Source organism: Sus scrofa, chromosome X (assembly GCF_000003025.6).
Source record: "Sus scrofa isolate TJ Tabasco breed Duroc chromosome X, Sscrofa11.1, whole genome shotgun sequence".
Classification (NCBI taxonomy): Eukaryota; Metazoa; Chordata; class Mammalia; order Artiodactyla; family Suidae; genus Sus; species Sus scrofa.
In genome coordinates this window covers 654,834-682,010 of record NC_010461.5, presented here as the reverse complement: position 1 = coordinate 682,010, position 27,177 = coordinate 654,834, and the positions used below count along the sequence as shown (strand labels likewise).

Genomic DNA, 27,177 nt, shown 5'->3' with positions numbered 1-27,177 from the left:
AGATATTAAAATAGTATTCTAATTTATATGAGGATATAATCTGTTAAAATAGTATTTCTCATGACTGTTGGGATAAAATATAGTAAAGTAGTATTTTCATTACTCTTGGGATAAAACATGTTAAAACAGCATTCTCATTACTATGGAGATAAAACATGTTTAAAATAGTATTCTCTTTACTATCGGGGTAAAACGTTAAAATAATAATAATATTCTTATCGAGATAAAACATATTAGCATTCTCGGAGTTCCCATCGTGGCGCAGTGGTTAACGAATCCGACTAGGAACCATGAGGTTGCGGGTTCGATCCCTGCCCTTGCTCATTGGGTTAAGGATCCAGCATTGCTGTGAGCTGGTGTAGGTTGCAGACCTGGCTCAGATCTTGCGTTGCTGTGGCTCTGGCGTAGGCTGGTGGCTACAGCTCCGATTAGACCCCTAGCCTGGGAACCTCCACATGCCGCGGGAGCGGCCCAAGAAATGGCAAAAAGACAAAAAGACCAAAAAAAAAAAAAATAGCATTCTCATTACTATAGAGAAAAAACATGTTTAAAATAGTATTCTCTTTACTATTGGAGTAAAACGTTAAAATAATATTCCTATTGGGATAAAACATGTTAAAATAGCATTCTCATTTCTATCGTAATGTAATCTATTAAAATTGTATTCTCATTTCTATCAGGATAAAATATAGTAAAATAGTGTTTTCATTACTATCTGGATAAAACATTAAACTAATACTGTCGTTTCTATTGGGATAAAGTCTATTAAAATCGTGTTCTCATTACCATCTAGATGTAATAAATTAAACTAGCACTTCAATTTCTATCAGGATATAATTTATTTAAATAGTATTCTTATTTCTGTCAGGATATAACATTCAAACAGTAATCTCAGTATTAGGATAAGTCATATTAAAATAATACTCTCATTTCTGTCAGGATATAATCTATTATGATGATATGCTCATTTCTATCAAGATAAAATATAAAATAGTATTTTCATTTACAATTGGGATAAAACCTTAAAATAAGATTCTCATTTCTATTGGATATGCTCTATTACCATAGTGTTCTCATTACTATTGAGATATAATTTCTATCAGGTTATAATCCATTAAAGTAGTACTCTGATTACAATTGGGATATAATCTATTAAAATAGTATTCTCATTACTGTCAGGGTAGACACTATTAAGGCAGTGTTCTAATTACTGTTGGGATCGAATATACTAATAATAGAACATTAAAAAGTAGGAAGTTTCTAATAGAAAGTTAGACGATATTTCTAATACTCTAGTAGAATGTTAGGAATTCAAAAGCAGTGAAATCCTGCTGTAACAGCACAGGGAACTATATCTAGTCACTTAGGATGGAGCAGGATGCAGGATAACGTGAGATAAAAGTATGTCTATAGGTATGTGTGACTGGGTCACTTTGGTGTACAGCAGAAAATGGACAGAACACTGTAAACCAGCTATAATGGAAAAGATAGAAATCATTAAAAACAAAGCATGTTAGGAATTTAATAGAAAATAATGTAATTAGAATCTAACCTGTTATTGGGTTCTATTATGAGAGTAAGTGGAGATTAATAATAAAACCATCTCCCCACCCAAAACTCCATACGCCTCCCTGAACCTTGCATTTTGCAGAAGGGAACTCTGTTCATGGCATATTTTTGTTGGCTGCATTTTCAGTTAGAAGCTAGGTTTTCTGGGTGGATATTTGCAGAGCCATCAGTCTGCCCACACTGCACGCCTGTCTGACTCTCAAGTCTGGCCAGCCTCCGCCCTCGCCTGGACCAGCCCCGAGGGTCCTCACGTCTCCTCCAGCTGCACCTGCTCCTGCTGGGGCCACCTTTCCCTGGCAGCTGCTGGAGGGGTCCGGAACGGGCACCATCCAGCCCATGTCCCCCCCCCCGCTCCAGCAGCCCTTGAGTGGAAAGACTCAGAGCTGCTTCTTATTCGAGGCTCTCAAGTGGTCGGTACAAGATCTGCCCACATAGACAGTGACCTGGCTCCTCTCCTGGAATCGTGGTCCTTCCTGCTGACCCTTTGATGTGCCCCTCGCTGCTGGGGTCCCTCTGCCTGCCCGTCTCCTGACAGCATCCTAGGCTGGTCCCTTCTCGTCTGTTGCTCACAGTTCAGAGTCACCTGTACCTTGTCCTAAGAGCCTGCCCCCCCCATTCCCCCTGCTGTCCCCCTGTGCGCATCCGTGCATGCACACACGCACACACACACACACACACACACACACACAAACACTCTCTCTCTCTCTCTCTCTCTTTCTCTCTGCCCAGCATCCCTTTCTGTTCTGTCTCTAGCACTTACTGGATGTGAAACCATCAGGTTACATGCTTTGATTGCCCACAGGATCACTGGCTGGGCTCACAGCTGCTCTTCTTGCCCCTTTGAACCCAGAAACTTTTGGTGGCTGGTGGGAGGGCGTTACCGTAAGGGACGTGGAAGATGGCTCTTTCTTCAGTGTCTCCCGCTTTCCAACCTAGTCCTTCGATTTCCATTTTCTGTTTTTGCAACTGTCTTGTCAAGCTAGACAGGCTAGCCGGTCTTATCTGTTTGTTCATTGCTTCAGTGGGTCGTTTAACTCTTTCATGAGAACAAGAGCAGCCGTTTAGTGGGTTCGACCTGGGATGAGGTAGGAAAGCCTGTCACAACTGGGCTGTATTTTCGTTGAATGAGAAATGCGTAGGTTGGGTTGAAAATGCATGGCCCATTCCAGAACAAAATGACTCCTGGGCTTGCCCCGGGGTCCCGCAGCTCAGCCTGGGACCTCCACCTGTGTGGGGGAATTGAACCCTCCTTTTAGGGAAGATGGAGCATTTGTCTGCATTCAGAGCCACATCCAGGTGGAATATTAGCTACAGGGCAGGACGTTCTCAAACATTTTGGCCACAGGACCCTTACATTTTTCAGCAGCCATCTATTCTGAAAGTTATTACCATGCTAACAGCTACAAACACTCCTCCGTGTTCGTACGGACGTCAGATTCCTTTCGTCGACGAGGGTTCTATCTGTCAGTGTTTATTACTGCATGTGAAAATCAAAATGAAAATATATATCACCTTACCACAAATAGTAAACTTACAAATGGGGAACGTAAACCAAGTTTTTAATGAAAAAAAGTAAGTATTTCCTGAAATTGGAACGTAAACCAAGTTTTTAATGAAAAAAAGTAAGTATTTCCTGAAATTGAAACGCTTCTAGAAGAGCAGTCTTGTTTCACGTTGTCTTTAATCGCTTTCACGTCCAGCTTCATCGAGGGCCACCTAGTTCTCTTCTTTCAGGCTCTGTCTGGCATGATTTGTTGTTTGAGTTGAGGAAGAAAACATTTCGAGGAAGAAAATGCATCTGCTTTCAGATGCATCGTCGGAAGAATGGCATCACTAAGCTCCCCAAAAGGCCTCCAGGGACCCCAGGCTTCCGTGAGACCCCCCTACTTTGAGCATCTCGGCTGCCACACCCGAGGTGCGGTGCCCCCGGGACTCTTGGTCGCAGTACTTTCTGCCCCAACCACCACTTTGTTCTGGTCGCTTTTTCCGAGGATCCCAGAGTGTTGGTTTTATAGGCGTGTCCGAGGATGGGGCTGTTGGAGGGAAACCTCAACACGGAGTGAAATTGGAGCAGCTTCTCCCTTCCTTCTCGTCTCCCTCCCCCAAACCTCTTTCTGCCTTCCCTAGAACCCACTTCCAGCGTACCTGCCTTCCCAGGTCCATCCCCTGATAGGACTGGCTGATAGTTTAGAACCTCATAACGCAAGGACACAAGCACTTTGGCACCTGTTTGGGGACAGTCCAGTTTTTACTGGACGATTTAGGTAGGTCTGAGGTGTATATGAGAGTAGATCATGGAGGACTTCCCAGGGTGGCACAGCAGGTTAAGAATTTCATCCCTGGCCTGGGAACTTCCATTTGCCATGGATGCGGCCCAAAAGAAAAAAAAAAAAAAAATCATGGGTAGATGATGGAGCCAAGGGCAAAGCTGGCATGAAGTTTTAGGATGAAATTCTTTTTTTTTTTTTTTTTTTTTAAAGATCTTTGTTTTTTTCTTTTTTCTTTTTACAGCCACCCTGTGGCATAGGGAAGCTCCCAGGCTTGGGATCGAACTGGAGCTGCAGCTGCAGGTCTACACCCCAGCTACAGCAGTGTGGGATCCAAGTCACATCTGTGACCTGTGCCACAGCTTGCGCAACACCGGATCCTTAACGCACTGAGCGGGGCCAGGGATCAAACCCACATCCTCATGGTCACGGTGTGAGGTTGTTAACCTGCTGAGCCACAGCGGGAGCTCCAGGATGAAATCCTCGAACGTGCCTTCGTGTAGATACACAGATAGCTTGTCTTTCCTTTGAGTCCAGCTCCCCGTGAGTGTCGCAGGGTTCCCGTGGCACCTGCTTCTGTGGAGCGGACGCTCCTGGCCGGTCGGCGGAGGCGGAAGGATTCTGTTGGGTGGGAGACAGAGATATAAGCGTTTCCGGGAGCCCTTTGCACACCCCGGGGTCTCAGAAGCGCCTTCTCTGGGCTCCTTCCTTCAGGCAGGACCGCTTCGTGCTCACCGATGCGTGTTTTCCCCCCTCTCCCCGCTCCTTAACCCGCCGCTGACACGCCTTTCCCGCCACGGGGTTCCGTCACGCCAGCCCGCCAGCAGCACGGCGTGTCCTCTTGCGCCTAAATAGGGGGACAGCCAAACGACACGCTCTTCTCCCCGCCCCACTGCTGAATGCGGGTTCGTGCCCGCCGATGAAATCCTCCCACTGCCTGTGCCCGGACGGGGCCGCAGCCAGGGCAGGAGGACAGCTGGCTCTTCCGCCCTCCTACCCAGGGCTTCCGTGACCTCGCCGATGCTCTCACCGGTCCTGTGTCTGTGCTCGGGCCCCCGCGGGCAGCCCGGGAACCGAGGGATCCTTTAGGGAAAAAGGCTGCTTGACGCCGCGCGGGCACAGCTGCTCCTGCCTGTCCCGAGAGGCTTCCGTTTGTCCAGGGGGCCAGCCTCGTCTCCCTGCACGCGCTCAAGTCCTTTCGATTTTTAGGCCTCGTGGTGCTCTTCTTCTGCCTTTTTTTTTTCTCTCTCTCTCTTCCTGCTCTCTCTTCTCTGGAGTATACTTGTGTATTGGTTTCCTGGGGTGGCAGTAACAGGACCACAAGTGGAGGGCCTTAAAACGACGGGCACCCACCCTCCCCCATCCTGGAGAACAGGTGTCTGAGGTCAAGGGGTCCCAGGGCCGCGCTCCCTCCAGAGGCTCCAGGGGAGGGTCCTTCCTGCCTCTTCCAGCTTCTGGGGGCTCCAGGCGGCCCTGGGCTGGTGGCTGCCTCCCTCCCGTCTCTGCCTCCATCTTCCTGTGGTTTCTCCTCTGTGTCTGGGTCTCCTCTTGTGTCTCTTAGGAGGATACTGTCCTTGGAGGGAGGGCCCCCCCGCATCCAGGAGGACCCCCCTCTCAGACCCCTCACTTCCTCACACCTGCATTGAGTCTGTTTCCAGATAAGGTCCATTCAAGGTAGTTGAGGCGAGAACATGGCTCCAGCTTTGTGGAATTCCCACCATTCCACTGGCTCGTCTCCCTTTCCCTTAAAAAACCCTCAGGAATTGATTTGGCATCATCATCACTCTCATTGTCACCATCCACGCCTGCAGCCTGCAGACCTTCCTGGGACAGGGAGCAAACCCAAGCCACGGCGGTGACAACTCCAGACCCTTAACCTCTGGGCCATCGGGGAACTTCCCAGGCATTCGATTTGGTCACCGAGGTTGCCCCTCGTCCATCTGAGTGTCATTGGAAAACTCCGTAGGGTGTTCCCATTGCTTATTCCACTGAGGTAGCAGGTCTGGTTCTGAAGAAACTGATGGAGGTTGTGATTTTGAGTCGAAGGTCTCTCTGTCTCGGGCACGATGAGGAAAGTATACCTTTGTATCCAGGGACGCATATTTAGTGTGTATTTAGTGGTTAACTTCTAGAGCTTCTTGCATTGGTCTTTGCAGTTTAAGTATATTTCTTCTTTAGCTTATGTCACTTTTTTTCCCCTTCCCCGCAGATATTAAAAGAGATAGTTCTGTTGGGTTGGGAAGTTTGCATTGCGGCTCAGCAGGTTAAGAACCTGACGTAGTGGCTCTGAGGATGCGGGTTCGATCTCTGGCCTTCCTCAGTGGCTTAAGGATCCAGCTTTGATGCAGATGCAGCATAGATCACAGATGTGGTTTGGATCCAGTGTTGCTGTGGCTGTGGTGTAGACTTGCGGCTGCAGCATTGATTCAACCCTTCACCTGGGAACTTTCATCTGCCGCAGGCGTGGCCCTAAAAAGACAAAAATGAAAAAGACAGGTCTCTAGGTTTCCATACCTGAACTACAGCCTTCGCCGTGGTAACCACGCTGCAGATGCTACATAAGTGGATGGCGTGGCCGTGTGCCAATAAAACTTTATTGACACAAACAGGCTAAGGGCCGTCCTTTGCCCAGCCTCTAGGCTAGGTCTTTGGGCCCAAAGCTGCAAGCTAGGCACCAGCCACCACATGTAGGACATAAATAGGTGCATTGACTTCCTGTGGAGATTCAGATGTTGCCTTCTTTAACGTTAGAGACTTCTTGAGCCATAAAATATGGGCCAGAGTAAGCCAGCCTCTTCCTGTTAGCCTGTGTGTATATTTAGGGAGCATCTATTGGTTGACACGCAGTCCTTAAAGCAGGAAGCCTGCAAAGATGTCCACTCATGTTCTGCTGGCGGGGGGGAGGGGGGACGTTTCCTGTGGCCCCCAAGTGACCACCCCCTTGGTCCCGTGGTCTCATGGTCATTGCTTTTTCTTGGCGGGCTCATCCTCCTCGTGGGGCGACCGTGCCTGACGTTCCGCCTCTTGGAATCAAGCCCTTGCCGCCGGTCCCCAGCGAGCCAGGACCCCGGGGCCCAAGGCAACGCCTCCCGTGCAGCACATGCTGCTCGCCCGCCTCCAGCCGCCAGAACCTTCGTGACGACGCGGGATTTTGTGCCCTTGCCACTAAAAATAGCTGTTTGTGCTTCTCATAGGTTCCCTCCGTTTTTTGACGACAACGCGTTTGGCATTTATCAAAAAATTCTTGCGGGCAAGATCGATTTCCCCAGACATTTGGATTTCAGTGTCAAGTAAGTAAACCCTTGGCCTCGTTCCGCATGTTTCTTTGGAAAGCGGCTCGGGGAAGCCCAGGCAAGGCACCTGCCGGGCCGGGTACCATCCTGGGCTGGGCTGCAGCTTCTCGGCACTGTCGTTTTATGCCATCACGGACTCTGCGGGCGTGGGACGTCACCTCTGCATGGCTCTCGGCCCTGCGTTCTACCTCAGGAGGTAAATGGGATGTATAGCCAGCAAATAAGAGCATGTGTTATCATATTTAATGAGACAGCCGTTTGATTTTTTTGGACACAACGGCTCCCCTCTCCTTTCCCGGCGAGGGTTGAGGTTGGCACCCCCAGTGTGGATGGCTGGAGGAGCGTTGGTCTTTCCTCTCGGGCCGAAATGATGGTCACCCCTGAAAACGTTGAGTTCCGACCTTCTTGCTTCCCGAACGTCCACGGTGCTTCAGTCTTAGTTGGGGAGGCGTTTGTGTGGCCATGCGGGGGAAAACACCTTCATTTTTTAAAACATCGGCATGCTTTCGGAGTTCTTGCTGTGCTACAGTGGATGAAGCAGCCGACTGCAGCAGCTCAGGGCACTGCGGAGCCACGGGTTCGATCCCCAGCCCGGGCGTGGTGGATGAAAGGATCCAGCATTGCTGCAGCGGCAGCTCAGATTCAGTCCTTGGTCTGGGAACGTCCATGTGCTGCTGGTGTGGCCATAAAATGAAAACGAAAAGCAAAACGACCTGGCTCAGTGGGGCCAACTTTTAGCCGATAAAATGAGCCCTACGTTCTAGTTGTCTTACTTTATCTCCCAGGTAAATAAGTGTGTTTTTTTTTTTTTTTTTTTAAATCTCAGGTGGACTGATGGAGACCCTCAGATGATCACAATCCACTGATCGTCAGAGGGACCTAATTGTGTTGGGTTGAAAACTCAACTGTGCTCTCTTTTTCTGGCTACATTTTTTTTTTTTTTTTAAATCGGCTGCCCCTGTAGCATAAAGACGTTCCCAGGCTAGGAGTCGCATCAGAACTGCAGCTGCAGGTCTACACCACAGCCACAGCAGTGCAGGATCCCAGGTGCACCTGTGACCTAGGCTGCAGCTTGTGGCAACATTGGATCCTTAACCCTGTGAGGGAGGCCAGGGATCGAACCCATATCCTCATGGATGCTATGTTGGCTTCTTAACCTGTTGAGCCACAATGCGAACTCCATGGCTACATTTTTTTTAACACACCCGTGGAAATTGCATTCAGAAAACCACTTGTTCAGCTCCTGGGCCCCCTGGCTGCATCCAGGTTTTGTTTTGTTGCGGTCAGTGTGTTGACCCGCCGTAGACTGGAGCTGGCGTTGTGATGCCTCCTCCAGGCGGGTTTGGAAAGATTTTGGCAAAACGTGGAGGCTCCAGGGAGACATGTGCCATCCCGAAGGGACCGTCTGTCCCATGAGTGGTCGGACAGTCAGCTGACGAGGGGAGTACAGCCTCACAGGAACTCTCCCCGATAGCGTGGAAGAACCTAGATGGGAAAAGGGTCTGGAAAGGAGCAGACGGACGTCCATGAGTCACTGACGCATTTTGCTGCAGACCTGAAACGAACGCAACGTTCTATGTCAGGGCTACACCCGTAAAATTGATTTCTTTCTTTTTCAAAATGTCTATTCGCAAAGAACAGACTGGTGGTTGTTGAGGGGGAGGGGGAGGGCGTGGGCTGGACGCGGAGTTAGAGGTCCGTAGATGCCAACTGGGACGTTGAGAATGGATCAGCCGTGAGGTCCTGCTGTCCCGCACAGGGAACTCTGTCCAGTCTCTTGGGATGGACCAGGATGGACGAGAGTGTGAGAAAGGGAATCTATATATATATATATATGTATGCCTGGGTCACTCTGCTGTATAGCAGGAAAGGACACAACACGGGACAGCAACTGTAACAGAAAATATTTTTAAAAATAAAAATAAAAAAATATTTTTTAAAAAGTCTGTTGCTCTAGAAGGAAACGAAGACCACTGGCTTTTTCTCCCAGGCCCCTGATCCCATCATTGTTGGCTGGTAATTATTATTATTTGGCCAAGTCTGCAGAATGTGGAAGTTCCTGGGCCAGGGATCAAACCCGAGCCTCAGCAGTGACAACACTGGTCCTTAACCATTAAGCCACAGGGGAACTCCTTAAGCATTATTCATTTATTTATTTATTTTTGTTCTTTTTTTTTTTTTCTTTCTTTCCCCTTAGGGCCGCACCCACAGCATATGGAGTTTCCCAGGCTAGGGATCCAATCGGAGCTACAGCTGCTGGCCTACCCCACAGCCACAGCAACGCAAGATCCGAGCCACATCTGTGACCTATACCACAGCTCACGGCAACACTGGATCCCCAACCCATGGAGCGAGGCCAGGGATCGAACCTGCATCCGTATGAATCCTAGTTGGGTTTGTTTCCACTGTGCCACAATGGGAACTCCTCAGAAAGAAAAAATAAATAAATAAAATTGAATTGTAGATGTGTTAGCGATTTACCAATGATTGGATCCAATTAATTTTCTTGTCCATATGCACCTCCTTGTTGTAGGCAACACAGCAGGTGGTCAGATTGAATCCACTTTCTCTTCCGAAGAAGGGCTTAAATTTTTCCGGGAGCCACTTCCCCAAGTCAAGAGGGCACCTACAGATCCTAGGTTATGTATTTGCTCGTGTTAATATCTATTTTTTAATGGCTAAAATAGTAAATTTTACTTATAGTGTAGCATCATTTTTAAAATCCATTTCATTTTGGAGTTCCTGGAGAACCTGACTTGTATCCATGAGGATGCGGGTTCAATCCCTGGCCTCTCGCAGTGGCTTAAGGATGAAGCGTTGCCATGAGCCGTGGTATAGGTCGCAGAGTTGGCTTGGATCCCGTGTTGCTGTGGCGGTGGTGTAGGCTGGCTGCTGCAGCTCCAATTGGATCTCTAGCCTGGGAACTTCCATATGCTGTAGATGCAGCCCTAAGAAGACCAAAAAAAAAAAAAAAATCTATTTTGTTTTACTGAAGTATAGTTGATTCACGCTGTAGGCGAGTCTCAGCTGTACAGCTCAGTGACTCAGTTATACACAGATTTGTTCTTGTCCATATGCAGTCGAGGTCCCTGTGCTGGACAGTGAGTCCTTGTTTAGTTTATAGATAGTGGTGTGTCTCTCTGAATCTCCCGTAATTCCTGATGTATCCTGTCTCCCACCTTTCCCCGTTGGTAACCCTGAGTTAGTTCTCTCTGTCTGTGCATGCGATGCTGCATGTATTTTTTTTTTTTTTTAATGTTTGAATTTATTTTCTTGAGGTAGAGTTGATGTCCAGTGTTGTCTCAGTTTCAGGTGTACAGCAAAGGGACTCGGTGATCCACAAACATAGTCTTGCTCGTGATGGGGTAACACAGGAAACCGAATAGAAATTCCCGGTGCGGGGCAGCAGGACCTCACAGCTCATCCATCCTAAATGTCCTAGTTTGCATCTACCAACCCCACCTTCCCCATCCATCCCACTCCCCCTGCCCTCGACAGCCACACGTCTGTTCTCCATGAATGCTCATTTTTAAAAAAAAAATAGATACATTTTACTGGTGTACTGTGGACTCAGAAGGTTGTGTTAGTTTCAGGTGTAGAGCAAGATGAACCCGTGATATGTGGACGGCTGTCTGTGCCTTTCCAGCGCCTTTTCCCATCTGGGTTATGACACGCTTAGGGGAAGGCGAGCACGGCCACGCAAGGATCCCAGAACTCACTAGACCCCCCAGGGCAAACCATCACCGTCGCTTTGGGTGAAAGCACATGTCTTATGTTTTATCATCGAGCTGGGTGGCCCGATGGGTGTGTTTGAAACGAGCCTCCCGGCCCCCAGGGCGGGCCTGTTTCCTCCTGTTCCTGTTCCAAGGCTGTGCTTCTCCGCCGTGATGTCATCACCCTCTCACCCTTAGCTGGGTCCCTGGGTGCTGGCTGCTCCAAGTCACATCAATTATCGCAGAAGGGACGTGCTCGAACACGTCCAGCCATTGGGAAGTCTGAACCCACGAGCCAGTGTCCCGGGCGCCCTGTGGACTCTCTCGCTGCCGTGTTTGTGTGGGTCCATCTCAACGCGTCTGTGTATCTGTCTCCCCCCCAAACAGAGACCTCATTAGGAAGCTGCTTGTCGTCGACAGAACCAGGCGGCTGGGGAACATGAAGGTGAGTGTGTCTGTGTGTCCTACGCTGTGCTCGTGATGAGGGCCCATCGTCTGAGTTCAGACGTGACAGCAAAGGCAGAACCTTTGTCGTCGATCATCGGCCACGTTTCAAATCCACATTTCCACAGAAGGAGCCTGGGGCCGAGGAGCCAGCGACTCAACAGTGATCGATAGGGGACTCATCCTTCTTTAATTTACTTTTGTGTTTTGAAAGAGTCTTACTGAGGTAGAATTCCCACACCATCCAAATGACCCATTTAATGTGGACAGTTCGATGGCTGGTAATGGATTTGCCGAACTGTGCGGCTCTCAGCCATGGTTCGTTTGAAGAACACGTTCATTCTCTTCCAAAGAAACACGCATTTTGTAACTGTCACCTCCTTGTCCTTCTTGCTCTTCTGGCACTAGGCCAGAGAAAGTAGCCTGCGTTCTATCAGTGATCCTATTCTTTGCTTCCATAAAACATGGAATCATGTAAAACACGTTCTCTTTGGCTTCTCCCCCTGAGCATCGTGGATTCAAGGTTCGTCCACATGGCAGCCTGTGTCAGAGCTTCACTCCTTTTCTTGGCTGGGTCATAGGCCATGGTGTGCATGGACCCCATGCTCTTTATCCATCCATTATCCATCCTTCCATTCATCTACCTGTCCATCCATCCATCATCCATCCATCATCCACCCATCCATCCATCATCCATCCATCCATCCCTCCATCCATCTCCCCATCATCCATCTATCATCCATCCATCCATCATCCATCCATCCATCCATCCATCCATCTCCCCATCATCCATCCATCATCCATCCATCCACCCACCCATCCATCCATCATCCATCCATCATCCATCCATCCATCATCCATCCATCCATCCATCCATCCATCCATCCATCCATCCATCATCCATCTATCCATCCTTCCATCCATCCATCATCCATCCATCTATCCATCCATCCTTCCATCCATCTCCCCATCATCCATCCATCCATCCATCATCCATTCACCATCCATCCATCATCCATCCATCCATCCATCCACCATCCATCCATCCATCTATCCATCCATCCACCATCCATCCATCATCCATCCATCTATCCATCCATCCACCATCCATCCATCATCCATCCATCTATCCATCCATCCATCATCCATCCATCCATCCATCCATCATCCATCCATCCATCCTTCCATCCATCTCCCCATCATCCATCCATCATCCATCCATCCATCCATCCATCCTTCCATCCATCTCCCCATCATCCATCCATCCATCCATCCATCATCCATCCATCATCCATCCATCCATCCATCCATCATCCATCCATCCATCCATCATCCATCCATCCATCCATCCATCCATCTCCCCATCATCCATCCATCATCCATCCATCCACCCACCCATCCATCCATCATCCATCCATCATCCATCCATCCATCATCCATCCATCATCCATCCATCCATCCATCCATCCATCCATCATCCATCTATCCATCCTTCCATCCATCCACCATCCATCCATCATCCATCCATCTAGCCATCCATCCTTCCATCCATCTCCCCATCATCCATCCATCCATCCATCATCCATTCACCATCCATCCATCATCCATCCATCCATCCATCCACCATCCACCATCCATCCATCCATCTATCCATCCATCCACCATCCATCCATCATCCATCCATCTATCCATCCATCCACCATCCATCCATCATCCATCCATCTATCCATCCATCCATCATCCATCCATCCATCCATCCATCATCCATCCATCCATCCTTCCATCCATCTCCCCATCATCCATCCATCATCCATCCATCCATCCATCCATCCTTCCATCCATCTCCCCATCATCCATCCATCCATCCATCCATCATCCATCCATCATCCATCCATCCATCCATCCATCATCCATCCATCTATCCATCATCCATCCATCCATCATCCATCCATCCTTCCATCCATCTCCCCATCATCCATCCATCCATCATCCATCCATCCATCATCCATCCATCTATCCATCCATCCACCATCCATCCATCATCCATCCATCTATCCATCCATCCATCATCCATCCATCCATCCATCCATCATCCATCCATCCATCCTTCCATCCATCTCCCCATCATCCATCCATCATCCATCCATCCATCCATCCATCCTTCCATCCATCTCCCCATCATCCATCCATCCATCCATCCATCATCCATCCATCATCCATCCATCCATCCATCCATCATCCATCCATCTATCCATCATCCATCCATCCATCATCCATCCATCCTTCCATCCATCTCCCCATCATCCATCCATCCACCATCCATCCATCCATCATCCATCCATCTATCCATCATCCATCCATCCATTATCCATCCATCCATCCATCCATCTATCCATCATCCGTCCATTCACCATCCATCCATCCATGGACATCTGGATTGTTTCCACCTTTTGGGCTATTGTGAATTGTGCTGCTGTGAATATGCAGGTGCAGGTTTGTATGTGAATTAATCAGAATTTTAGAAGATGAACTTCGTGTGTGATTTTTCTCCATCTTACCATCTGGAGGGAACTACAGGTCAGGGATTCAGCTGTGTAAATGGTGTGATGTCCTAGATTCAGTTTTGGCTCCACTGAATTTGAGACAATCCAGCAACATCTTCTCAGCTGTTTCCAGCTCTGAATGTCCTTGGGTAAACTTAAGATGTGCACCAGTGCCTTGACCCTTCGGTGGCCGTCTTAAGGGACCAAGTAGACCTGCATGTGAGACTTGAACCCCACACATCTCTCAGGGCCCACTGTTTATGTGGTGTGTTCATCTCCTGGGGCAGCTGTGACAAAGGAGCACAAAGTGGAGGCTAAAAACCACAGAAACCCGCCTTCCCCCGTCCCAGACGTCTGAGGTCAAGGGGTCCCAGGGCCGCGCTCCCTGCAGAGGCTCCAGGGGAAGGTCTTTCCTGCCTCTTGCAGCTTCTGGGGGCTCTAGGCGGCCCTGGGCTGGTGGCCGCCTCCCTCCCATCTCTGCCTCTGTCTTCCTGTGGCTTCTCCTCTGTGTCTGTGTCTCCTCTTGTGTCTCTTAGGAGGACACTGTCCTTGGAGGGAGGGCCCCCCTCATCCAGGAGGACCTCCTCTCAGACCCTTCCCATGGCTTTTTCTCTGTGTCAGTGTCTCCTCTTCTGTCTCTTAGGAGGACACTTGCTGGTGGATTAAGAGTCCACTTCCAATGACTGCATCTTGTTTACATCTACAGAAACCCTGTTTTCCAAACAAAGTCACATTCACACGTCTGGCGGGGGTTAGGGTCAGGACTTCTTCAGGACCTGTCGGGCAGGGGGGAGTCTGCCCGCCGGCTGTCGGTGCCCCAGCTGGAGATGAACTCGATAGACCTTCACACACCGGGTTAATTGGGAGGCAGTGAGGGGTAGTTGTTACCGTCTCTGAAAGCTGAACATCCTGGGTTTGAGCTGTAGTCACATGACTTGCTTGCCAGGCCATACTGAGCAGGTGACATCACTTCATGAACCTCCATTTATATGTTTATAAAATGAGCATAATTTTTTTTTTTTTGGTCTTTTTGTCTTTTCTAGAGCCGTTCCCACGGCATATGGATGTTCCCAGGCTAGGGGTCGAATCAGAGCTGTAGCTGCCAGCCTACACCACAGCCACAGCAATGTGGGATCCAAGCCGTGTCTATGACCTACACCTCAGCTCATGGCAACGCCGGATCCTTCACCCCCTGAGCAAGGACGGAGATCGAACCCGCAACCTCATGGTTCCTAGTCGGATTTGTTAACCCCTGAGCCACGACGGGAACTCCCCAAAATGAGCATAATTTTATCAGAAGAAAATTGTCAGGACGAAAGCAGGTGACAGACTCAGACCTTACCCGTAAGTCCGTCTGATTTTCTGTCCAGCGGCTGAACCGTCGTTAAACGTTGGTCTCTGTGGTCCAGAGAGCTGTGCCCGTGGACGTCATGGCTGCATTTCTTGCTGTGACGAAGGAAAGCAAGCAAAACCCGCATGCGTTCGTGCACGGTTTTCCCGCATAGCCTCCTCTCCAGGGCCACAGACGCCCCGTGTTGCCCGCTCTTGCGCGTTTGCTGCGCTCTGGGTGGCATATCCTGTAGACTTTCTTGGGCGGCTTTTCTCTCCTGTCCTGTGGGTGTTCTCGTCACTGACGGTGTCACGTGCTTCTGTTGAAGAACGGGGCCGAGGACGTCAAGCGGCACCGGTGGTTCCGGACGGTGGACTGGCAGACTGTGCCGGAGCGGAAGCTGAAGGTACAACCCGCGTGCGTGCGTCTCCTTTCTCCCTGGGCCCTGGGAGCAAGAGGCGGGTTCCGCCGCGTGCCCTGCCTCCTTGGGATGCAGAAGAGGGTTGGTTCCGTCCAACCCGCCACCCCACGTCGTCCCTAAGCCAGGTTCCCTGTTCACGGGGCACCTTAGCCAGAGACTCTCCTAAGTCCCCTGGCTCGTGCCGTGCTCTGCGGCTTCGATGGGGCTTCGGCTTTGCTTTTGTCACAGGGGGGGAACACAGCTAGGACGCGCGCCTCCTGGTCTCTCTTGGGGACCCCGCCTAAGGTGCGTTCATCCGTGGACTGGCCCCGTTTGGTGATGGGAGTTGTCTGCTGGGCGTGTCAGGTGGGAATCCCACGGATCAGGCTTCCTGGCGTGGTTATTGCCGGGTCACCTTGGGAACGTGGCATCTCGGCCCTGCGCTTCCCCGGGGTTTCTGAGACGCTGACCATTCAGTGCCGTTTACATTTTGATGGACAGGATTCTCACATCACTGGGCCCCCCAGAGTCTTGTCGTGAAGCATCCAGGGACAGGAGCCATCCTGCAGGGCAGGGAGGGAAGTGGTACTGGCCACATGCATTGAAGGTTCTTGACAAAGCATGGCAGTTTTATAGGATTAGAGAAAACTGGCCGGGAGTTCCCTGGTGGCTCAGTGGGTTAAGGACCTGGCATTGTCACTGTTGTGGCTCGGGTTCTGTCCCTGGCCTGGGAACTCATGCATGCCAAGAGCATGGCCAAAAAAAGAGAGAGGAGGGGAAAAAAAGGTTGGTATCTATGTGCATTACAGAATCAGAATCGGCTGCAAGAATCAGCAAACTGCAACCCTTGGGCCACATCTGGCCCCTTGCTTGTTTTTATAAATAAAGTTTTATCGAGACATGGCCACATCCATTTATTTACTGATGGTTGATGACTGCTCTCCCCCTGCAGCAGTGAATAGGCACAACAGAAGCTGTATGGCCTGAAAAGCAGTATTTTACCCCCTGGCCTTTTGTAGGAAAATTTTGCTGACCCCTCTTCTCAATTCCAGCAGCTTCCTTTTCTCCACGTAGGATTGAGGCTTGGCATCGGAGCTATGAAAACCTGAGTGGGGGGGCTCTATTCTGTCTTTCTGGAATTGTCCAGCGTGTGGTCAGAGAACCAGCCACATCAGCGTTGCCCAGACCGGGCAGGCCTGGGGGTCTGCATGGACCAAGCAGCCGGGGTGCTTCTTTAGAACTGAGGAAGCAAGTGCTGGGCCGCAGGTCCCTTCTCTTCTCCCCTAATTCTTCCCACGGCCTCCCAAGCCCTCAGCGGCCTGAGGGTGGGCACCCCATTCGCAGTATCTTCACTCCAGGCGCTTCCTGTTCATAAGCAAGGGAAAAAACGGCTCTGCTGTTTCCCCGATTGTTTCCCTCGTTGTAGACGTGGATACATGGGTAGACCTCAGACATGCGGAGGGTTCGGTTTCAGACCACCCGCTAGAGCCAGTCTCACACATTCTCTGGGGCTTCCCGGGGTGTCTGCAAGTGATTTGAACCACCCGTGAGTGTGCTGAGCATGCAGGCACCTTATATCTGAAGCAACAACGTCCAAACTGAAAATCCAGGATGGGGGTGTGCGTTGTGGCGGAGTGGATGAAGAACCCTACTGGTATCTGTGAGGATGCGAGTTCGAGCCCTGGCCCCGCCCAGTGGGTTACGGATCTGGTGTTGCTGTGGCTGTGGTGTAGACCAGCATCTGTAGCTCTGATTCGATTCTTAGCCTGGGAACTTATACGTATACATCAGCCGCAGCCCTAAAAAGCACATACACACATAGATATGTGTATACGTGTACACACACACACACACACACACACACACAGACAAAAAAGGCGTTCCCTGGGGGCTCTGTGAGTTAAGGATCTGGCATGGTCTCTGCTGTGGCTCTGGGTACTGCTATGGCTCGGGTTTGATCCTTGAACTTGAAAACTTCCACCTGCTGCAGGTGTGTCAAAAGAAACCAAACCAAACCCAAAAAATGCAGTTAGATCATTTTAATGGTAGTGTCAGGGAGCACAGGTCACTGATCAACATAACAGATAAAATCATCCTGAAACCGCTGGAAATAACGGCGAGCAGGATCAAAATGTGACCTGGAGAGACGAGGCGCGCCCAGGCCTTTGGAAAAATGACGCCGGGAGGCTTGATGGCTGGAGGGTCGCGGCAAGGCTGAAAAATATGGTATCTGCCAATTGGGAAGAAGGAGACAGGCTTGCTTATGTGTAACCTGGTGTGCACTGTCCCCTCTAACGGTGGCCTTGTGTCTTGGTGACCCCGAAGCCCCCCATCGTGCCTAAAGTCTGCGGTGAGGGCGACACCTCCAACTTTGAAGCGTATCCTGAAAACGACTGGAACACAGCCCCTCCAGCGGCACAGAAAGACCTGGAAGCCTTCAAGAATTTCTGAGGACGGGAGCCCACCTCTGGAAGGTACGTGTTGACTGTGGTTAAGGCCGGCGAGGTGGACAGGAGCTCTTGGGAAGGGGACCTTGTAGTGGCCGAGTGGGGACCCCGCATTGACTGAGTGGGGCTTCTCTCAGCCATGGGGCGATGGAGCAGGGCCAGCCCAGCTCCTCCGAGGAGCAGCCCGTGCATGCGGGGGGCGTGGCTGGATCCCCAGCGTCACCACCAGCATCTCACTCCTTACACCTGTCTCTGCATCCTCAGGGGACCCCTGGGAGGTGGGTCTGTGCCTGCACATTTGAGGAGCGAGCTCTGGTGGCTCCCGTTCTGGAATCCCTGACTTCCAAACCAAAATCTTTTTTCCCCCTTTTTTAGGGCCTCACTTGCAGCATATGGAAGTTCCCAGGCTAGGGTTCGAATTGGAGCGGCATCCGCCGGCCTACGCCACGGCCACAGCAGCGCCGGGTCCGAGCTGCACCTGCGACCTACCGCACAGCCACAGAAACGCAACATCCTTAGTGGCCTGACCAGGGCCAGCGATCAGACCTGCGTCCTCATGGATACTAATCAGGTTTGCTACTGCTGAGCCGCGATGGGAACGCTGGAGGCTTTTTTATTTTTGAATTTCTATTTTTTGGCTCTTTAGGGCTGCACCTGCGGCAAATGGAAGTTTCCAGGCCAGGGGTCAAATCAGAGCTGCAGCTACCCACCTGCAGCACAGCCACAGCAGTTGTGGGATCTGAGCCGCCTCTGTGACCTGTGTCACAGCTCACACGATGCCAGATCTTTAACCCACTGAGCGAGGCCAGGGATCGAACCTGCATCCTCATGGATACTAGTCGGGTTCTTAACCTGCTGAGCCACAATGGGAACTCCTGGAACAGACCCCAGTCCTTAACCAAACATTTTCAGCACAGCCGTTGGCTCCCTTTTTATTCAAAAGTAAGCATCTTAGCATTACCTCATTGGCTAAGCTTAATTTAAGGTTTCAAAGAGATGATTTTTAGGAGTCCCCTCAGCGGGGTAACAACCTGACAGAGTGTCTGTGAGGATTCAGGTTCAATCCCTGGCCTTGCTCAGGGGGTTAAGGATCCTGCATTGCCATGAGCTACAGTGCAGTTTGCAAACGGGGCTCAGATCTGGTGTGGCTGTGGTGTAGGCCGGCAGCTGCTGCTCTGATTCGACCCCTAGCCAGGGAACTTCGATAAGCTACAGGTGTGGCCCTAAAAAGAAAAAAACAGAAACAAAACCCACTTTTAAGACCCTGTTCAGTTTCTCTTGTCGGCATCTTCTCTCCTGAGAATTCAAGCTTGTGGTCTTGGCAATAGGCATTTCAGGGAAAAGTTTGGTTTCTTTTGTGCTCTTATTATGTAAATTTTTTTTTGAATTAAAATATTGTCCGTTTCCAATGGTGTGTTAATTTCTGCCGCGGGGCAGAGAGATTCCAATATAGGTCCATACACCCTCTTTTTTAAAAGAGTTTTTTAAAAGCAATGCATAGATTTTGTTGTTTGGTTTTTGCTTTTCAGGTCCACACTTGCGGCCTATGGAAGTTCCCGGGCCAGGGGTCAGATCGGAGCTGCAGTTGCTGGCCTACACCACAGCCATGCGAGATGCATCTGAGCCACACCTGCGACCTACAGCACGGTTCATGGCGGATCCTGAACCCACGTAGTGAGGCCGCATCCTCATGGATGCTCGTCGGGGTTCGTGAGCCACAGCGGGAGCTCCTAGTAAAGTGTCGTTGATTTACGAGGTTGTGCCGATTCCTGCCGTACAGCAGCAAGACCTGGTCACGCATATCTGTCTGTCTGTTTACAGTCTTTTTTCGTGTTCTTTCCAGAGGGTTTATCACTGGATATTGAATATCGTTCCCTGTTCTACACTGGGAGCTCTCTCTGTTTGTCCTTTCTGTGTATAATAATTTCATTTCTTTTGTGCTATTTACTTTTTTGTTGTTTTTTTTTTGGCCACCCTGTGGCATAGGCCGTTCCCAAGTCAGGGAGTCAGATCTGAGCCACCGTTGTGACCTGTGCTGTAGCCTCAGCCGCGCTGGGTCCTTGAACCCCCCTCCCTGTGCTGGACCAGGGATCGAACCTGCATCCTGGGGCTGCAGAGACACCCCCAGTGTCCTTGTGCCACAGTGGGAACTCCCTTTGGGGTTGTTGTTGTTGCTCTTGTTCTCGGATTGCAGACATTCCCCCGGGTCTTTAAAAACTAACAGCGTGCGTTGTCTTACCTCGTGCCAGAAAGGGAGGAGGCTCAGAGGCTGCCTGGAACCAGGTGGCTGGCCCAGGGCGCAGCGATCGGAGCATCTTGTTCATCGGATACGGACATTCCCCCGCGGCGAGACGCCCCGGATGCCGATAGAGAGATGGCAGAGCCGTTCACGTTCCCGGACGCGGCACGATTTAAAGCACCTGGAAATCGACGGCACAGTAGGACGATTTGAAAAATGCGTTGTAGATTTTGTCTTCTTTTAGCTTTGGGTTCCTACTGTGATACCTTGATTTTTTTTTTTTCCCCCCATAGACAGGACTTTATACGTGTGAGCGGACCTGCTCCGATAGAACCAGAAAGCGTGTGTGCGTGAGTGTGCGTGTGAGCGCGGGCGCCTGTGTGTCTAAAACAAGGACGGTGTTCCTAGAGCATGGAAATCAGGCATCCATGTGTCTGGTGGTCCTTTTTCCTGAGCCTGTGATGTTTATGCTTCAGATTTTCTTTTCTTTCTTTTTTTTTTTTTTTCCAAGCATCTATGCTCTTGGGGACAACATGTCGAAAGTACGATATGGGCATTTTTTTCATTCATCTTAAGTCCATTTGATGGTTGTCCGTGACGAAGATAATATCCACGCAGCATCTTTTTAATGCTTTCTGTCCAGTAGCCTTCGGGCTTGAACGCAGAAGGGTTTCCCCGGAAGGATATGTGAGCTGGAACATGAGGGCAGGACTAGCCATTGGTCGGGAGTGTTAGTCCAGCATCTTCTCTGTCCCTGAAAAAGATTTCGTACGCTGGAGAGAACTGGCTCCAAGTTAAGAAGGCAGCCTGGATGCCTTGACCAAAGGGCATCCCCCAGAGCAGACGGGCCGCCATCCCCCAGCTCAGTTCATGCCAAGGTGCTCCCTTGCCCTTGGTTTGGGGGAAACGCCTCCAGGCTGGACACGCTGGACCCTTGCTCACTGCTGCTTCGTCTCGTGGCTCCGTGCTGACCTTCAGCCTGAGTTCCTCGGTTCCCCTCTGACTGAACAGACCCGGGGGGCTGGCTCGTGCAGAATTCGCGTTCTCTTGGAATCCTGAAGGGTTTCCTCGGCTCTGTCCTTCGTGGAGTCTGGACTTCACCAAAGCTGGGCGTCGGGGGAGAGGGGTGGTGTGGCGGGTGTCGCGGGTTCCATGTGCATCTTCCTGGGGGCAGGGGGGTGGGGGGGCGGGAAAGGACCTCAGGGTCCCTGCTGTGTCTGTCTTTCCTTTCCTGCTCTCCGCTCGGGCTTCTGCTTCCTGATGCTGAACTTGGCTGGGCCGCCTCGAGGGGCCGCAGCTCACCTGGGAGGACAGGGTTGCTCGAGCCTGTTGTGTGTCTCTGTGGCCCTGGGGCTCCACTGTGCCCTTCCCTGTGGAGCTCTGCACACCAGTTCCAGAACCTTCCCTGCCCGACGCCCCGGCTGTGCCGAGTAGACCTCTGCAACCCTTTCTGCATTCTTCTTCTTCCTGTCAGGAGAGCTCCGTGGGCAGCTGGTGGGGGCTGTGTCTCCCTGGGGGGGTATGAGTCAAGGTGAGGGGACCCCCGGCCCCTTCGGCTCCGGTGGTGTTGAGTCACGTGGCAGTTTCTTTGCCATCAATTTTGTCTTTCCTTGGCCGGGCCAGGAAGGCGCTCGTTCACCTGTCTCTCCTGCAGGTGCATCTAGGGCTCTGGGTCCCTGCTGCTCAGAAAACACATGTTTGTGTTTGAAAAGGAGCACACGTCTCAAGGGAAAGGCAGGCCCCTGTCCGACTCGGCCAGATGGCACTCTCTAATCAGAAAGCCAGGGCTGTGTGCACCCCGAGGCCACATAGACAGAAACAACACCTGTCACTGCTTTCCGCCCCGGGCAGCCGTCCGTCAGGCGCCTTGGCCTCAAGGAGCCCTTCTGCAAAGAGCAATCCCCTCGTCGCGGAGAGCGAGTCCAGGATGGAGTGAGCAGCTCAAGAAAAGATGGTTTGCCAAGGCTGCACTTGGGTGAATCTTGCCACAGACCCGTGTTCCAATCTGTGCCTTTTGGGTCAAGCCCAGGTGTGGCGTTGGGGTAACAGTTTATGCTGCAGTTTCTGAACGGAAGGTGAGAAGGTTTGATCGGCAAAGGGAGCGAGCACGGAGTCCCGAGGAGAAGCACGTCTGGGGCCCTCGGACTGTAAAAACACACCGTTCTTTGTATTTTGGAGTCTTCCGCTTGAAGACAATAAAAAAGAAATGAAACGCCCTTCTTGAACCCAAGACCCAATTGTACATACACATGGCGAGCCCTGTGCATATTTCTTGGCCTCCTTCTTCCTGGCCAGGCTGGACTCTAGGAGGTGAAAATAGCCCCAGGATGCCCGAAAATGCACGGCCTTTCATGTCCACAGACGGGTGGGAAGAACAGAAATTCGGAGGCCTTGGCGACTTGGTCGTTAAAAAAAGGCATGGTCATTGGCCGTCCGCCATGCAAAACAGATCGAAGATTCAAAGGAATTCCAAGAATCCCTGCTGGGATTCTCTCGCCTTAGAGCCGTTCTTCCCAGTTTCATCATCCCAAGCGTTATCTGCCTGGGGCTGGGCTGTAATTTTCATGGTCTGATGTAATGCAGGGATGATGGCATCGAGATGTGCTGTGAACACACGGCGGGCTCACGACAAACGAGCAAAACCCAATCACCCTGTGGGCGGGTTCTGAACGGTTCCCGCGTCCGCTCAAAAATAATCAGGGTGCAAAGGTTTGGAAGAAAATGCCCGGCACTCCCCACAACATTCCGAGCCAGAATAGGACAGATTGTCTTGTCTTAGGCAGTTTGACAGGTTGGCGGCGTTGCCCTGGATGAGAACGCGATTTGAAACGTCTTTCAGGAAACAGCAGAGATGGCAAGAGGCGGCCCGAGGTGGGTCTCCTTTCGCTAAGGGGATGGATGGCATCTCTACAGCCACAAGGAGGTAGACCCACAGCTGGTCGGCCGGGTGTGGCACCATGGTCACGGGCCGATGTCCAGCTCCTTCGCTGCCCACCTCAGAATCCCCTGCTCAGCAGGAGCAGATAGGTCTCCAGCAGTGGCAAAAGCGTGACGTCTGCTGCGGACACGTGAGAATGTGCAAAGGAACCCCCAGCGACCAGATCCCGAGGGTTCATGTCACACCCTCCTGCTGCTTTGACACCGCCCCCTGTCCCATCCTGCTCCTGGAGCAGATGCGCCATCTGCTGTGTGGCAGCGCCTGCTGCCGTGGTTTTGTTTCCTTCGGTCCGTCTGGGCATCGGGACTAACCTGCGGCCGGTCCCAGGGGCCCCCAGAGCGCTGAGCACGTGAGGGCTGTGACGGGCATGTGCTGGTTCTGTGGACCACCCAGGATGCCTCTCCATCCGGAATCACTTTCACCAGGAGCCGTAGCCCCATCCCGTTCAGGAAACTCCTGGGCAACCGCTCAGGAGGCCCTGCATGCAGGCTGCCCACAATCTCATCAAAATCTTTGCTCTGGTTTTGGGTACAGGGAAGGTGGGATTTTTTTTTTGTTTTTCTTCCAGCCCTTCAGGAAACTGACTCCATCCTAGAAGCCCTTGGTGGCTCCCCATGGAGATTTGAAATGGAACGCCTGCATGGCCCTTTCTTCCAGAGGTCCATGTCCCCACCGTGCAATTTTGCAGCCCTTGGGCGCATCCTAGATACTGGATCCTGACGCCTGGTTTCTGAGCAATGAGTTCAATGCCAGTGAATGTTGTTGACCTACCAAAAACAGAGAGAAAAGCACATACACAGTTGTCTTCATAATTTTTTGGTGTGTGTGTGTGTGTGTGCGTGTGTGTGTGTGTGTGTGTGTGTGTGTGTGTCTTGGTGGAGGTCGAGGGCAGGGGGATGCCTTCACCAAGCATCCCGTGTACACAGCAGGCTGGCTTTTGCTGACCCCGGGGCGTTGCCTCCCAGGGCGCCGTCCCTCCGCATCCAAAGGAGATGCTCTGTCCTGGTTGCCTCCAAACGGTGGTGTTTTGGGACTTTTCTGTTGATCTTCTGTTGGGTCTTCCGAGGTGGACGCCTCTGTGATTGAAGTCAGAGTCGTGACAGGTGTGGTTTTGCACGTGGGATGTGAAGTTTTTCCACTTGCAGCCTGTCGTTCCCGGCGGCCGGTCACTCTGGGAACCCCGCCAGGTCAATAGCTTTTGTGGATGGGCAAAAAGAAAAAGGAAAAAAAAACACAAAAAAACCCGAAAAACAAAAAGCCTGTTTCTAACCCTGTCAATTCCTTGCACAATGAAAATCACTGTGATTTGTATATATACTCTAGGAAAATTTTACTGCTGTCTAATTTATGGAATAATGCTATTGATTCTAGGTTTGTTTAATAAAACTTTGTATCTTTTACGATAAAGTCTGAGTCGGGTCTGCTTTTTCTGTCGCGGGAGGAGCGGGTATCTTTTCCGCTCACATCTCGTTGAGGTGTCGGCAGTGTTTCTTATTCTTTTCAGTTTCTTATATTTTAGTGAGATGTAATTGACAAAAACTTGATGTTTGTTTCGGGTTGACAACATGACGATTGGATAGATAATGATTGATATGTAGATTGATAAATGATTGATACATATGATGGGCGAATGATAGATGATAGTTATGAGTGACTGATAGGTAGGTAGGTTGTAGCTAGTTATAGCTAGATGACTAGATAGCAAAAAACACTCCCATACAGTCTCGGTACCACCCATCTCCCAACCTTGTTACAAAGTGTTTTTCTTGGGCTGAGAACTTTTAAATTTTACTCTCTTAAGATAACTTACAAATATATGATACAGTATTCTTGTAGCTTCTTCTGCAAGGGGCCAGATGGTTACTAATTTTGTTACCACAGGATACGCACATGTGCAAAAGCATCCCTAAGCATCGTGTGACTGAAGGAGTGTGGCTGTGTTCCAGTAGAGTTGTTTATTTACAAAAAGAGGCTGGGGGGGCCAGATGGGACCCCCTGGCCGTGCTTTCCCAAGCTCGCCTCTCAGGCCTGAGGGTGACGTTGCAGCTCGTGCTCTATCCCGGGTCCTCCCTAACTGAAATATTTGCTCGTTCTCATCACGCACTTAGCCGGGTACCAGCTTTCCGAGTTGCGGTTGCAGGTGGCGAAAAGCAGCCTGCCTTTCTCGTTGTGACGTACGACACTGCTGTCACTTTGTCACAGCCGGGTACCGGCTATCGCATCCAGGAGAGGGTCGCACAGGAGCGCTGGCGAGCACACTGGTCACCCCTGCGGGGGGAATGCCAACTTTGGGATCCTGTCTGCAAACGGGCCTGCATGGCAGCTTTAGGGTCTGGCCCCGAATCTCCAGGGAGTGACAGTGCCAGAATTTCCTTAGAGCAGATGCTTAGGAGGTGATGTTCTGGTTTGCGAGTGTGTGTGTGTGTGTGTGTGTGTGTGTGTGTGTACATGTGTCCATGCATGTTTTGGGAGAAAGTGGGAAGAGCGTTTTGAAGGACCAGTGGAGGTTATTTGTGGAGTGTGTGCTGCAGAGGAGTGAAGTTCTTTTCTCGCCTCTGTCATTTTGGATGCTCTCATTGAGTGCCTTTTTTTTTTTTTTTTTTTTTTTCCTGGTTCTGTTCATTTGTTTTTTCTTCTTCTTTTTTTTTTAAACTGTGCTGTCTGTTCATGGACGCCTGGAAGCCCGTCTCGTTTGGCGTTCTCGCTCAAGGACCCCGTGACCTTGTCTCAGAGAGTTCAGGAAAAACAGGGGTACCCCTGTGGTCTCAACCAGAGGCTGCACAGGTCTTAACCTGAAGAGAAAAAACAAACCAAAACAATTCCTGTCTTCGGAGCACCCCGCCCCACGCAGGACAAGGGTCATTGTTTTTAAGTATTTTTAAGTTATTTTACTGTTTCATTATTATTTTACGAAACGGTAGTCATACGATGGCCAGAGTGAGAAGGACAAACCGTGGAGTGCTTTGCATCCGACTGGCTTGCCAGCTGGGTGTTGTGGTCTCTCGGATCAGTTCAGCGCTGTCGGAATCCTGATGCTTCAGCCGAGGCTCCAAAGCTTGGCTTGGATTACGTGGGGCTCTTCATGCCTAGGTCTTCCTCGCTTCAAAGTGGAGGTCAGGTCACGTGTACCTACTTCCGAAATCTCGGACCGTGAAGCTTAGATGATGTACAAGGCTTTTCTGGCATTATTTCATAATCTGGGTTTGGGGTGCATACCTCGGGCATCTAGAAGCCCTGAACCCCTGCTTTAGTGCTTTCTGCAGCTCTCATTCTCTGTGCCTAGAATTCCTCTCCTCCATGGAGCTGCTTATTCATTTTTATGTCTGTGCCTGAGGCACGCGGAAGTTCCCAGGCTAGGGGTCGAATTGGAGCCGCAGCCGCTGGCGCCATCCACAGCCGCACCAGATCTGAGCAGCATCCGTGACCTACGCTGCGGCTTGTGGCAACGCTGGACCCTTAATCCGCTGAGCGAGGCCAGGGGTCCCATGTGCATCCTCACGGAGACTGTATTGTGGTCTTAACCCACTGAGACACAGCGGGAACTCTAAGCTGCTCATAAAGAGCTCATCTCTTTTGAAACTGTCATATGTTCAGCATAAAGCATGCTTGTAATTTGTTCCATAGGATGTTTTGGTGGATTTGTGTATTGCAGTAGCTCACATCTCCATCAAGTCTCAGAACGAGCATTTCTTTCTCGGGATGGGATCATGAAGATTGAGTCTCAGAGTTCCCTGGCGGCTCAGCAGGTTAAGGACCCAGCATCGTCACTGCAGTGGCTCTGGTTACTGATCACTGGTCTGGGAGCTTCTGTGTGCCAAAAAAAAAAAAAAAGGACAAATCTCATAGCAAGTGTGATGGCGGTTATAATACAGAAGTTTGTTTATAATCACTGCTGTGCTTGGATCTCCAGGCCCTATTTACATGCTAGTTCCAACTCTAACCATCTAACCAACATTCCTTCTATGCCCCCAGCCCCCAGCCCGTCGTAACCACC

The 27,177-nt window shown here is 50.7% G+C and overlaps 1 protein-coding gene across 2 annotated transcripts in view; it reads left to right on the top strand.

Moving 5' to 3' along the window:
• Positions 1-24,590, top strand: part of PRKX (protein kinase, X-linked) — a 96,319-nt gene extending 71,729 nt beyond the window's left edge. The window contains exons 5-9 of one of the 2 annotated variants that reach the window (XM_021079693.1): positions 7,031-7,126; positions 11,230-11,287; positions 15,488-15,565; positions 17,885-18,033; positions 20,260-24,590. In XM_021079693.1, coding sequence (XP_020935352.1) covers positions 7,031-7,126; positions 11,230-11,287; positions 15,488-15,565; positions 17,885-18,010 — 358 coding nt within the window. In that variant the 3' untranslated portion in view covers positions 18,011-18,033; positions 20,260-24,590. Of the gene's footprint in view, positions 1-7,030; positions 7,127-11,229; positions 11,288-15,487; positions 15,566-17,884; positions 18,034-20,255 lie in introns of both variants that reach the window. The other variant, XM_021079692.1, reaches the window with a different exon arrangement.